At 31.1% G+C, this 13,786-nt stretch overlaps 2 protein-coding genes across 2 annotated transcripts; both read right to left on the bottom strand.

Moving 5' to 3' along the window:
• Nucleotides 1–1,013: 1,013 nt before the first annotated feature.
• LOTGIDRAFT_165689 (hypothetical protein) lies at nt 1,014–1,436 on the bottom strand (the record flags this gene model as incomplete). Its single annotated transcript, XM_009062726.1, has 1 exon — nt 1,014–1,436. One exon carries the CDS (start codon nt 1,434–1,436, stop codon nt 1,014–1,016), a length of 423 nt encoding a protein of 140 aa, XP_009060974.1.
• A 1,139-nt stretch (nt 1,437–2,575) lies between these two features.
• Nucleotides 2,576–4,345, bottom strand: LOTGIDRAFT_165688 (hypothetical protein; the record flags this gene model as incomplete). Its single annotated transcript, XM_009062725.1, has 2 exons — nt 2,576–3,752; nt 4,341–4,345. The coding sequence occupies 2 exons, from the start codon at nt 4,343–4,345 to the stop codon at nt 2,576–2,578; spliced, it is 1,182 nt and encodes a 393-aa protein (XP_009060973.1).
• Nucleotides 4,346–13,786: the final 9,441 nt, after the last annotated feature.

Here is a 13,786-nt window from a genome sequence, read left to right as displayed (position 1 = left end):
AATTGTTATTTCATTTTATCAGAATATGCTGTAATGCCACAGTTGGCAAACTTTGTCGTGGTAGGGGAGATAACTTCTATGCATTGTTTCTAAATGGTATAAATAAATGTGCAAAGTATTTTTATATTGCTTAATATAAAAAAAAAAGGAAGGCAAACTACCACTTGTAGTGCCGTATTGGAGCGTCATAAACTGTAGTCGAGTTATAACCCTACCTTTGAATTTAGACAGGACCAGTGAACATGTAAACCCTACGGTGCACTCGGGAGAGCGACCAATTTAGAATGAGCCTCTACCGTGCGACGAGGCAGCGGGAGACCCGAATACGTGAAACTTGTGTTTAAGCGGGACATCGATTCTAAACAGATCTGCCGACGAAACAGCGATCTATGTTCAGCCGTGTCAACCAGACACACGCTCCAATAAGACGATGTCTGAAACAGCTATATAAGCCCCCGTTCAATCAGCGATACATAGTATCTGGTTAGTACACATAACTTTTTAGTGTTAAATAAAATACACCTATAATGCTTCTTAATACAATAAATACCATAAACATAATACAACATATTTACATATTTTGATAAAATTAACAAATTACAACTTTTGTCAAAAATTACTTTTTCGTCGTTTCAAAATAAATTGTTCAAGGGAGGTAATTTGATTGAATGTGGAAAACAGGAAGAACACAAATAATAATGTACATGTTATACAGGTTTATAAAATGAAAACAAAAAAATGAAATCATCATCTTGATGATAATGTAAAATGAATATTATATATGCCATCATGTGATTTTTGGAATGATGAAATGATCTAACGAACAGAAGGATAACATGGTAGGATCCAACGAGAAGATCTTTAGCTCAGTGTATTTAAATTTAGCTTCAATGATTGAATCATTTTCTTAGTGTATTGTCACATATTAATAGTTAAAGTTATGAATTACTGCCCATTTTATTTTTTTTTGTCCCACAAAAGACTTTGATCCGTTTTAGCACTTGCAAGTCTCATTATTCATTAGCTGTCGAATATGTCTGGTCACTACTTCTAGTTTTAGATCTTTTATTCTGATAGTCAATTATTTCTGGAAAGTGTTCGGAGCGATCAGAGGCATGGGAAAGCCAACTCATTAGAAAGTCTTGTCCTATTAAAGCTTTCGGCAGTTTTCGTGGATATCGTCGTGATGCCGGTTGAATTTCTGGTGGTTCTCTCTTACCAAACACATCCTTTGCTGGAGAATGATTAGATCGACCATGATGATTTGTAGAGTATTTTAAATCATTCCGACCATGGCGTCGTGTATGAACTAGACATGTTTTGGAATTTATAACTGGAAGACTACTTCTGATACAAGATTCTTCTTGTGAATTAGCACGAGCGACCATTTCAATTGGGCATCGGTCTGTCTGAGCGGATTTCTTTGTGTTTGCCATGCTCAATTTCATACGTTCATTTAGTTCCCGTCACATTATATCTTATCCACAGAAATAAATTATATTTTCACTCCAAAATTATATATTACCACTCTATCAAAATTCATATATTCTGTTCAATTTAAAGACTTTAAATCATAATGATATTCACACAGAGATCTGCTTTAACACATAAAATATCTATTCATGTTAATCCATTTCACTTCTTTTAATCCTTTAAATGTGCACTCTTCTAATATTCCCACAGAAAAATAGTCGAACTGAATCGAATCGTCAATTTTTGATAAGAAAACACTTAATAAAATAAGATAAGATAATAAGCTTACGTTTTTAGCAGGACTAACAATAATAAATGGCTATAAGATTGTAAATAAGTATAGATTATTTATGAGTGGATACTGAATGAATGCAAAGAATGAAAATCAACCTAATCCATTGTAATCCGGGTTAACAGATCAACAATGCTCATTTCTATAATAACTATAACTACAATTCTCTTTAAAGATATGTTGCCCTCATGTCCCCGATCGTCTTATATATATAATGCTTTGACAGTTTGATTATTACACTTATTCATATTTTCTATATTGCACACAAGAGACGTGCAGGGTCGGCAAATGTATGTATTTTCCATAATTGACACATATGATTCATTAGGCTACAAATCAATCAGTTGCAGGTAAAGGCAGGAGTAATATTTGTCTGCGCCATTACAGCTTTAATTGAGTGTAGTTTTCTGATCGATTTTGACAAATCGTTATGGCAAAAAAACCGAAACAAATTATGGTATAAGATTACAGCAACATAATCAGTAGAACACGGGCTCCTTAAATCTATAATATATCATATAAAGCAAATAACAGTGACAGCCAGATTGTGTCGTCATCATGTTTTTTTATCCGATCAAAGTTTAGTCTAATATCGATTTGCTGTGGCGGAGTTTCGAACTTTTATAAATTTTACACCTATTTAAAGATGTTACAAAAAACAACAAAGTTAATCCATCCTAAAGATAATCGGTATTTTATAATGAATTGCTGCAATGCATCATCGTGCCCTTTATTAGACTGAATGTAAGCACATGGTTACTCATATGAAGACATGGAAAATCGTTTGGTTTGTCATTTTTTTTAGTTGTATTAAAACTGAGTTGTTGCCGTAATGGGAGATGGTCGATTCCTGTAGATGTACCACAACTGTTTGACTATGTCTGAAGTAACCATAGCTCCAGCGTTTGCATCTAAAATCTTTAATATAAACATGCCATCTCCTTTCAAGTAATCCAATACAAACTTCTTCACATGACTTTTATCCTGTTCACCACAAAGAATATTCAACAATAGTAAATAATCATGCACAAACGATAATCTCTTCCTGTTGATCACGATGAGCAATGTCCATTTAATTAAGCTAATGATGGAAACAACGCAGACAAATACTAGCCAGAACCATATAAATATGAAGATTTTTTCACTAAAAAGATTAATGGACAGTACACACATACTGGTATAATCATTGACATTGTTCATTTGACGAATCTGGTAATCGCATAGGGTAACAAGGGGAAATCGATGAGACTCCATGAAAGGTTCGCCATAGATCATGTTTTGAATTACCTCACTACCATACATAGCATACCAACCACCAAGAAACTGATTCAACAAGAAGAATTGGGTTACAGCATTTACACAATACAGGACTTTAATGAAATAGTAAAGAATCATAAGATACCATCGACTGGCACTTTCAAATAAAAAATATCTGGGCTTCTGAACTTCATCGCCGAGCGAAGGAATCGTAACCAACTTTTTGTTAAACGCTAACCACCTGTCCAAATAATCTGAAATATTTTTCACGTTTTCATCGTGTGTAGTTGAAAGACCATATTGGGTCTTATATGCTAAACTAACAAAATTAGAAACATTGAACCCAGAAAGTTCACAACACATTCGCCATAATATATACGGAAGTTTGAATAGGAATGCCATGAATAGAAGGATTATTGGCACCCATTGATAATATGCAAGTTTTGCTGCTTCTCGTTCCCTTTTTGAAGATGGTACCACATCCTCCATCTGCACATAATATGTACTCTGGATCCAACAATTTGATAAAACATACGCTGACTGAGCTGGTTTAAAGTCCGCTGGCGTCCAGCACTGTATCGGATCTCCTACAAACTGTTTCACTCCAACTATTATGGCGAATATTATCAGTGTAAGAACTGTATACAGGTGACTTATTCGATCTGCCAATAAATCATCATTTGAAGATGTTAGTCTTGAAAAGGCTGCATAACTTAAAATGGTATTGACTCTGAAAGAAAACAATAAAGTACAGACTGATCGCAGCAAAATTGGAAGGTGCTTATATAAGCCCAATAACCTCTACATTTTCGTAATTAAGAGTTCAGTGGTTCCCAACCTATTTCAGCCTTCATACCCCTGGAGCAATCACGTGGACCTTTCACACCCCAAAAATTTGTTTCATCCATATTTCCAGCATGTGATGATGTGAGTTGCTCTCTCAACTCATAATAAATTCTTCTCCTACACCAGTTGGCCACACCCCTGACACCCTAGTCCCATGCACACCCCGGGGAACCAGGGTGTTAGTTCTGTAGCCTATAATTTCTTGGTTCCTTTATGGGCACTTGGAAGTAGTATGATATTTTAAGAATGTAAGCCTAGTCTACTATAATTCAAACAACAAAGGCTAGACTACATCTTTGATTAACGAAATCATTCCACAGGCTTAGATAGGCCTACAGTAGGCTATCTATAGGCTGAAACTAAGCTCGGTTGATGTGTGTCAACCACCCATTTTTTTTTTTTGCCAACTTATTTCTTATCTCTTTGTATGGGGGTGTCAATCGATGCTATCATTATTCCAAGGATAACTTACGACATCGTAACAAGTCACTGACATTGGCTAGGCAGGCAGGCCTGGTCAAACACGTAACTTTTGAAAAGCAAAATTATAAACACGTGATATTTCCCGCCAAAATTACAAGGGCAAAAACAATTTTTATTACTTTTCATGTAACGGAAATTTGATTTAAAATGCCATTTCTCTTCACATTCAATCTTAACAATAACTGAAAACTATTGTCAAAGTTTTTGTTTATTGTCACCGTTTACAAAATCTTTCGTTTCATCTCGGCGTTCACGTTTTCTCAACAACAACAAAAAAGAAACCGGAAGTACATGGAGAGTTATCGCGACATAGACAAGCATGGCGGGTTGCGATTTTCTTTTAAAAGCTTTAGATTCGGCTGAAATTAATGAATTATCTCAGCCTATAAAGGGCAAATTAGATTCCTTTTTAGGTGGCCTAGAAGATGAACTCACTGAAGCCAAATCCCGATTTGAAAATCTTCGAGTAAATTCAGGTAAACTAAGATGATTACTAAGATACTGCAGATACAAAATCAAAATGTAAACAATGAATGAATGTCAGAATGATGATAGGCTAATTGACGATAATATCTGACGGTTAAATTGGAAGTTTGGGTTTGTAACAACATTTTTAGTGACTTAATTATCAATGATTGAATAATAAATCAAGTTTAATTTTCGATAGGCCCATTTTGATACAGATAATGCATTGGAATATTTACATTCCCAGGTCGCAGACAAATAACATTAACACAGGAATCATAATAGAAGAAAATGAGGATTTTTTTGGAAATATTGATTATCACTATGTGAATATCAGTAAAAAATAGAACAGTTTTAATTTGAATTAGCTCATTTTGAAGCGAAACTCATCACATTTTTAAAACTACATTTACTATTAGTTGAAATAATGATATGATATAATGCTGATTATTTTTTTCAGAACAACAATATAATGAATTGGAAAGAAAGTTAATATCTACTGTAACACAGTTAGAGACAGAATCTGCTGCTAAACTAGACTTAAAGAATAAGCTTGAAGAATTAGGTAATGAACATACTTCCCTGAAGTGTTAAAACTTAAATTTCTTAGATAAGTGGAGAGAAAATCAGTCTGCAGTTTATGCATGTAATCTATACTTACCTGTGCATGCTAAAATGTGTTTAATAAAAAGACACAATAAACTTATATAATGAATTTTACATTTATACTCTTTTCTTTAACTATTTAAGAGAAGAAATTATCAGAAGAAGATGACAAGTTATCATCTATACAATCAGATTATGAAAAAGCTCATGAAGCTGAGGTATATTTATTTTCTTTAAGATCATAAGTGCAAAAGAATGTGATTGAAATTATGCTCTGTCCTTTCATTTTTGGGGAGGTTTGTTTATTTCTTTTTATGATATGATATTGAAAGGATGTGATTACAAATTTGACAGATCAAATCCTTAAGTTGCAAGTAACAAATAACAAAGAATTTACAATTTAATAATTATTTTAACAGCTCAAGTTTACCAGACTGGCACAAGAACTTGAAGCTGATAAGAAAGAACTTACTGATATGGTTCAAAAGAAAGACAAAAAGATAGAAGCTTTAAATGGTGAATATTGAGTCCTTTATATTTAATGATGAATATATGAATGTAAACAGTGTTCAGATTTTTAAATCTTTGAAATTGTATTAGTGAAATTATTCAAATCATTCAATTTTCACAGATTTAAGAAAGTTGTTTGAATGGTAAAAAATAGCTCATTGTAAATACACAACCTTTCTTTACACATTTACAGAGGAATGGAAAAATTTAACAGAAAAAGTTTCTGAAGGAGATAGATTAAGATGTGAACTTCAGGCTAAAGTTTCAGAGTATCAATCAAAAGATGTCACAAGAGAGGTAAAAAAGAAATGATTCCTTTACTTGCATTAAACTAAGGTCACATGTTCAATGCATGTCAATATGGAAGAGCATTCCATTTTATGTCACTTTTCATTGTGCATTTAAAATTAAGTCCAGTTTTGAAAAAAATATGATTAGTGTACCAAGTTCTGTTATGAAATCATCTGGTGCAGCAAGTGAGTGAATATCTAAAGTTATGAAGTAAATGGTAATGATTAATGTTGTATTTACTTGACAGTTTAAAGAATCAAAGTTAGTACAAGAAAGAGATCAGCTATTAGAACGTGTTGAATGGTTGAATAGTCAAGTAACAGAAAAATCTAATGCATTGATAGCTGATAGAAAAGAAAAGGTACATTAATAAAGAGAGCAGTCTTTGACAAATGAGCCCTGTCTCTTCATTTATTTTTTTTTTCAAGGGATGGGCTGTAACGCAAGTGGTTGTGTTGGTTTCCCCCTCCCTAGATAAAATTTAGTGATTTGTAGTTTTTGCATGGAAGAATGATGCCAGCTGTGAAGCTATTGTATAAAAACTATGCTCTGTTTGGTTTCAGACATACTAATCTGAATTCTTCTTAATCTGAATTTGCAAGCTCATGTTGATCTCTGTGAAGATGACCATATTCTATAAATGTTTATTTTGTAAGCTATTGACAATGCTAAATATTGTTGTAAGCTGGTCATGTATATTAAACATTTTCACAATTTTTATGTTACAGAGTGTGAAAGTTTTAGAATTGATGTCCCAGTTGGAGATCAAGACAGATGAGGTGGGTTTTCATTATATATTCTTATAATAATTCTGTCTATTAACAAAGAGCTGTACTATGAAATAGTATTTTCTGGAAAAAAGTGATTATGTCCAATTGTATCATGAATATTGTTTTGTTTTAAAGCTATCTCATGTGAATGATGTTGTAACTGGTTTAAAGAAAACCAATGGTGATCAAGGCATAAAGATTAATGAATTAATTCAAAAACTGAAAGATGTAAGTAATGAATTTTTATCTGTGACAAGAGTTTTTGTGAGATTCTTTCATTAAAAGAAAACTTTCTCTAATGAAATTGCAAGTCTTCATATTCTCATGAGGATACTGTTGTATAAATGGTTTGGTAACCACAGAGATGCATTTTTATGTTATGTTAACATGTTATGTTTATTTATTCTGATACTGATTTTTAGGCAAGAGATGCTCAAATGCAGTCAGATGAACAATTCAGACAGGAAATTAAAGCACAGACTAAATTAGTGGATCTTTATAAGGTAAGACAGTTCAACATTTTAACATGAATTTTAGATCATTTTCAAAGGATACTTTTATAGCTTTCATTTTGTTGATTTATAAATATAAACAATGCTATTAATTGCTTGCAGGATTCCGCCAGTGATAATGAAAAAAAGGTTGAAGAATTAGTAAAAGCAGTTGAAGATATGCAGAATATGTTGAAAAATGCTGCTGAGGGTAAGTGACGTTGAAATTCAATTGTTCTCTTCTACAATCTTTTATTATCATATTCATTAATGTTATACACCCATAACCACTGAAAACTTCTTAAAAATTCATTCTTCAACTTGAGAAGTTGTCAGATATTTCCATCCAGTACTCTTAAACCTTTTGACCTGTACTTAAACTGGATTTTGACAGGATGTTGTGAGAATTATTGGTTGGATGAGCTAAAAATCTTCAGAATTTCTCTAAATTTTGTGCCTCTTTAAAATGGAGATATTAATCTAAATGTCTGTCATTTTTCTCTGTTTTTCTTCTAGCTCATAAAGAATTAAAAGAACAGGGACATTTGGAGATTGAACAATGTATGGACCAAATACATGAAAAAGGTAAATTGATCTCTGGTTTTACTACTTATGAATATATCAATAAACTGAAATTTGTTTGTGTGTTTCTTGATGAAGTAATTTTGAAATTGTACAAAACTTAAAGTTTTGATTGATGATGTGACAATTTAACTTGTTTATTTTAAGAGTTGAAAATTGAAAACTTAGAAGAAGAGTTACGTAATGCTAATGATTTGATTATAAAGATAAAAGGCGAAGGTATGAAATATTGGAAATTTTTTGTGTATCATTGTGGGGCATACAATTAAATACATGGTGTTTTTTAGCTTACTTTTTCGGGGTTGTCAGGTCATTTTTTATTGAAAGTAGGTGTGTTCTTTTGCCTATGTATAGAAATTATAAGACATCAGTAACAAATTTTATTTTGTTGTACTATGTATGATTTGACTTTCTGTGAGCACAATACAAATTAGTAATAAATTTGGTGAACTTTTGAGTTTTTGTTTAACAAAAATTGACATTCTGAGTTTAATTGTTGTGAATGAGTATTGTCTGTATATTTGTAGGTAATATGAGTATTAGTGCTTTAGAAACATTATATCCTACAGCAGCTGCTACCAGTAAAATTTTAAAATCTGGCATGACTTTAACAGAGGTTAGTTTTTTATAACAATTTCTTCATTGACCTGGCTTAGCATTATTATTTATTTAGGTTCAATTTTACATTGTTTCATTTGTGGACCAATCACAAATTTAGAAGGAGGTTACCCTGAAAATATTCACTAAATTATTCTTCATGAAAAAAAATCCATACTTTTATTTTCTTCTTTTGTCTTTTAGATATACAGTGAATATGTCAAGGTATCAGACAACCTACAGGCCGAAAAAGCTGAAACAAGTCAGCTAAGAATTTATCTAGATGAAATTGGAAAGGTCAGATTAATTTACATTCACTTATATTTTGTGTTCAAACAATTCCTGAAGTTAGATTTGATATGCATACTGATATTTACACCACAATAATATGATAAGTTCTCAGATACGTGTTATCTGCATGTAATGTGCATGTGTTCTTGTCTTTGATATCTACATTGGTCAATTTTTTATGTTTTATTACAGGAATTAGAAGAAAAAGCTCCATTATTGGTGAGACAACGTGAAGATTATGAAGCTGCTTTACAGAGTAATAGTAGAATGACTATACAGTTAAATACTGCCATGGTGGTTAGTGTGAAATTCTAGTTTTGTGATATATTTATACAAAGTTCTACTTGATTTTCATATGTCCAATAGAGCCAATATAGATATGTTCAATATAGATTAAAGAAAGAATACAATACCATTGTTTAAAGATGATGTCAATAATAAAATTGTCTTCTCTAAAATTATTGGCATTTCTTCTTTTATTACTATATTTGTCTGTTAATGATACCAAATGAAAATCTTTAAATTTTCAACATTTTCTGTTTTAAAGGAAAGAGAGGAGTTATTAAAAGATAGAGATCAACAAAAACGTAAATCTAATTTCCTAGAGAGAGAAAATCAAAGACTACAACAACAGACAGTGGATTTAGGTAGACAGGTATGAACAGTCTTTATTTAAGAGCATGTCTAGTTATAAATTAGTTTTTAATTGTCAAAATATTGATTAAACCTACTGCAGTGATTAGAGTTGAATATTATGAATGGAAATTTTGTCACTGGATTATTGCATAAGAATAAAAAAAAATAAAAAATTGAAATTTCAGATGCAATACGTTAGAAATATCTGGATTATTGTTGTTAGTCAAGAGATTAGTTCAAGAAATATGTGAATTATTGTTTCAGGTCAAGAGATTAGTTCAAGAAATATCTGAATTAAGAGGAGGTCCTATTGTACGTGAAAGTTCTATAGTATCATCTAGTGCTGATGTCACTGCTGCTGATGTAGTCACAGAAAATCTAGTCACTTTTAGGTTTGTTTTTATTCTCGAAATAGAAAACTTTGTCATTTTATTATATACAACCATTCTGAAATTTGATAGCTCTTGAACTCTGGCTATTACAATGATCATTAAAACGTCTCTTTCAGAGATTTTGCATAGCTTCTCAGATTTATATTAATATTTGTTTTGATTTTTAAGTGCCATTAACACTTTTGTGTGAAGTTTTGTGCTATACATATATACAAATTATCATTATTAAATTGAATTTTATTTTCTCTGATTATTCATTATTTATGTACTTTTGTATTTTATGTATTTATTTATAGAAACGTAGAAGAATTACAGGAACAGAATCAGCGTTTATTAACATTGGTTAGAGAATTCAGTGAGAAAAAAGAACAGGAAGAACAAGAGGCTGTCAATTTAAAGTGAGTGATTCAGATTTGAATATTTCATATCTAACTAAATTTGGATAGTATTTCTCACAAGGTAATCCTATTGGCTTTGAGCTCTGTTCAATATTTAGAATGTCACTAGTGAGAGAGGACATTCTAGCACTTCCAGAACTCCTGATGCCGCTTAGCTAATGTTGTTGGTACATTTATTGATTGTCATTCGGTTTATCTTCCCCTACTTATTGTCTACTTATCTTGGTTTTTAGGACTGAAGATTTGAAAGAACAGTTAGAAACAGCTTTACAAGAATTATCAACATTGCAGTCTGGACGTCAAAGACAAGAAGAACTGGTTGGTTCAGATATTATTATTGCTTCTAATTATGACATGTATGAATAATGAAACATCTTTTACATACATATATTATTATAAGTATATTACAAATGAATTGCATTCCAATTCAAAGCTATTATTGGTTTTCATTTAGATAATGTGTTTATTTATTCAAGGTAAAATCTATTGTACGTCAAAGAGATATGTATAAAGTCATGTTACAGAATTCAGCTAATACATTGGTAAGTTATTTGATTAGTTATTAATTGTTATTGTGTAAGTTTAGTTGTGCAGTTTTTATTTGATTGTATATATATTGCAAATCATGATAATATTGTACAAATTCATGTCAAGAAATCTGGTCTATCAAATAAATCATGATATATTCATCAAATATTTGAACAATTTTGCAACAGGTAGGCCTATCTCAGATTTAAAAATCTAGGGTTGTAGGCTTTTGCAACAATCTTGGCAAAATTTGAATTCTTGCATACTTAATTTTAGTTTTCCTTAGCCCAATAAGGTTTAGAAAATTTGATTTCATTTCAACTACACTCTTACTTTCATTAAATTTCTGTTCATTTATTCTAGTTGCCGTCTACCCCAGAGATAACTACCAGTAGTCCAGTGAAGGGTGGTAGCATGATGTCTATACAAGCTAATGATATAGATAAACAACTCTCACAAACTAAAGATGCTCTAAAAGTGTTACAATCAGAGTTTAATACATATAAAGTAGAACGCAATGAGAATGAAAAGTAAGTAAAAATAATAACAACAATAATCCTTTTCTCTCAATCATTGATCATTTAAACAGATTTTCCTCAAAAAGTTCCCATGTTGTTTTTACAAGTACTTTCTTTAGAAAAAATGCACGCATCATTATTTTTTTTCATCAATTTTCTATCATTTCCAGAATTCTAAATGAACACATTGAAGCAGCAAGAAATAGAGAATCAGAATTGCGTGTTGAGAATGCCAAACTTTCATCAAGGGTAAGTGAACATTTTTCTCAGTTGAAAATACTTAACTAACAGGCTACAATCTGTTGAGGGTAAAAAAACCTGGAAATTTCTTTAGCTCCATGATGATCAGAATCAATGTTTGAATTTATTAATTTTTGTTAATTGATCAATTGTAGCTTGATTTCTCAGCTGAAAGAAATAAAGTACAACAGAATAATATAGATAGTTTTAAAAAGGAAGTTACAGCATTAAGTAATAGATGTCAGAAATATTCTACTCAAGTTATGAAATTAGAACAGACAGTTAGTACACTCAGAGATGTAAGTTTCAATACACTTTTACTACATTTTCTGGAAAAGATGCAAATATTATTCCAAGCCATCAGATTTCAGTAATACAACAAAATAATGTTATCTAAGCTTAATCCTAAATGACGTAATTGTTGTAAAGGCTGCTCATAATATCTAAGGGCCTTTGAGATAGCTACATCATTAACGCTTATTTCAAATTACAGACATCTGACTTAAAGTTGGAATGGTGCAAATCGATACTTTCAGTGTACATAAAAGTTTAGAAAACCTCTTTATAATACCTTCAATTGTAAGAATGACATCACAATTTAAGATGTGAATGAACATTTAGGCAACAACTTTTGAAGAATGAAAGCACAATTATATTACATTTTTGAAAGATTATTTGTTGTGAATAAATGATATTTATATAAAATATATGATAAATTTCTCTTCAGGATTTGATGTCTGCCCAAGAAAACCTATCAAGATATGAAATTCAGAATCAAAATTTAAGAGCTGAGAAAGATTTATTAAAGAATTCTGAACAACATATGTTACAAGAAATAGAAAGAATCAGACGTGAAAATAGTTCTCAGAATCAAGTCATGTTAAATCTACAAGCTATACAGGTAATATTGATTAGTCTTGATATGATTGTTAATCAGAAATGTTGATCTAGTGGCTTGCATAGACAGAGATTCAAGGCTCAGTTAAAAATGGGATAAAGAGCAATCTAATTAAAATGAAAATCTTGGATGTTTCATATTGTATTTTTACTATGTCATTACCATTCATGATCTATCAAAATTATTATGCATTGTTTTGTGTTACAATATGTGAGGTATTCTGGGATATTCATTGTTCAATACTGACCAGTGTTTTGGATTGGTTAACAAACTAAATACCGATGGGTTTAAATTCCTAAGAGCATGATTTAATGAAGAATCTCTTCAGATTAGTAACCTGCAAAGAAAACAATAAACGAAACATCTGATTGAGAAAAAGGGTTGACTTTTTTTTTAAATCCTTTGACATTTTCCTTCTTTGAATAGAAATATATAAAAGTGAAATTGTTTGATTTGTTGCAGAATAATTTAGAAAGAGTTGATTTTGAGAATAAGACTAGATTAAATCAACAGTTAGATAATAAAGATAAAGAAATAGCTAGTCTACATAGAAAACTAGATAATATACAAGATGATCATAAGTCAAGTATTAGACATTGGGAGGTAAGTATACTGTTCACTTTGATACTTGATACTATCCAGAATCCAATGAGTTCTTTTCTAGTTCCTTTACTATGATAACTTATCCGTGTCATTTGTGTAGTACCTTTTCATAACTGGTAAATTTGGTAGCATTCTAGCAGCCATTTTATGAAGATTTTTAGTTTCTGTCTAGTGTTATTGACTCCAGCTCTTATTGTTGGAAAAAGATATCAAATTTTTATGCTGAATGCTAATACACAAAGATGTTGTTTCTGACTTTAAGATTTGATTATTTCAGAATCTTGTACGTCAATTACAAACAGAAGTTAGTAAAGAACGAGAAGGGATACAGGCTGAAAAAACTAAACTTGTTGAGGCTCAGACATTCATCAATAATCTTAAACAGGAGGTGGGTTAATATTAATCTTATCTAGTTCTAATAGGGTGTCAAGTAATTCAAATATGCATAGAAAACATTGATGAAAAGACTTTAAGGTGAATGAAGCTGCTAGAAAAACTTTGTAAAATATTGTTATATTGATAGTTAATGATGTATATTTCAAATAACCTATTTATTTTAGTTGTCAACTACAGAAGCCAAATTGTCTGCAGCTGAAATCAAACTATCAAATTCTAATTT

Source organism: Lottia gigantea, assembly GCF_000327385.1.
Source record: "Lottia gigantea unplaced genomic scaffold LOTGIsca_53, whole genome shotgun sequence".
In the NCBI taxonomy this organism is placed as follows: domain Eukaryota; kingdom Metazoa; phylum Mollusca; class Gastropoda; family Lottiidae; genus Lottia; species Lottia gigantea.
Note: the sequence above shows the minus strand (reverse complement) of the source record. Positions and strands in the feature narration are given on the sequence as shown.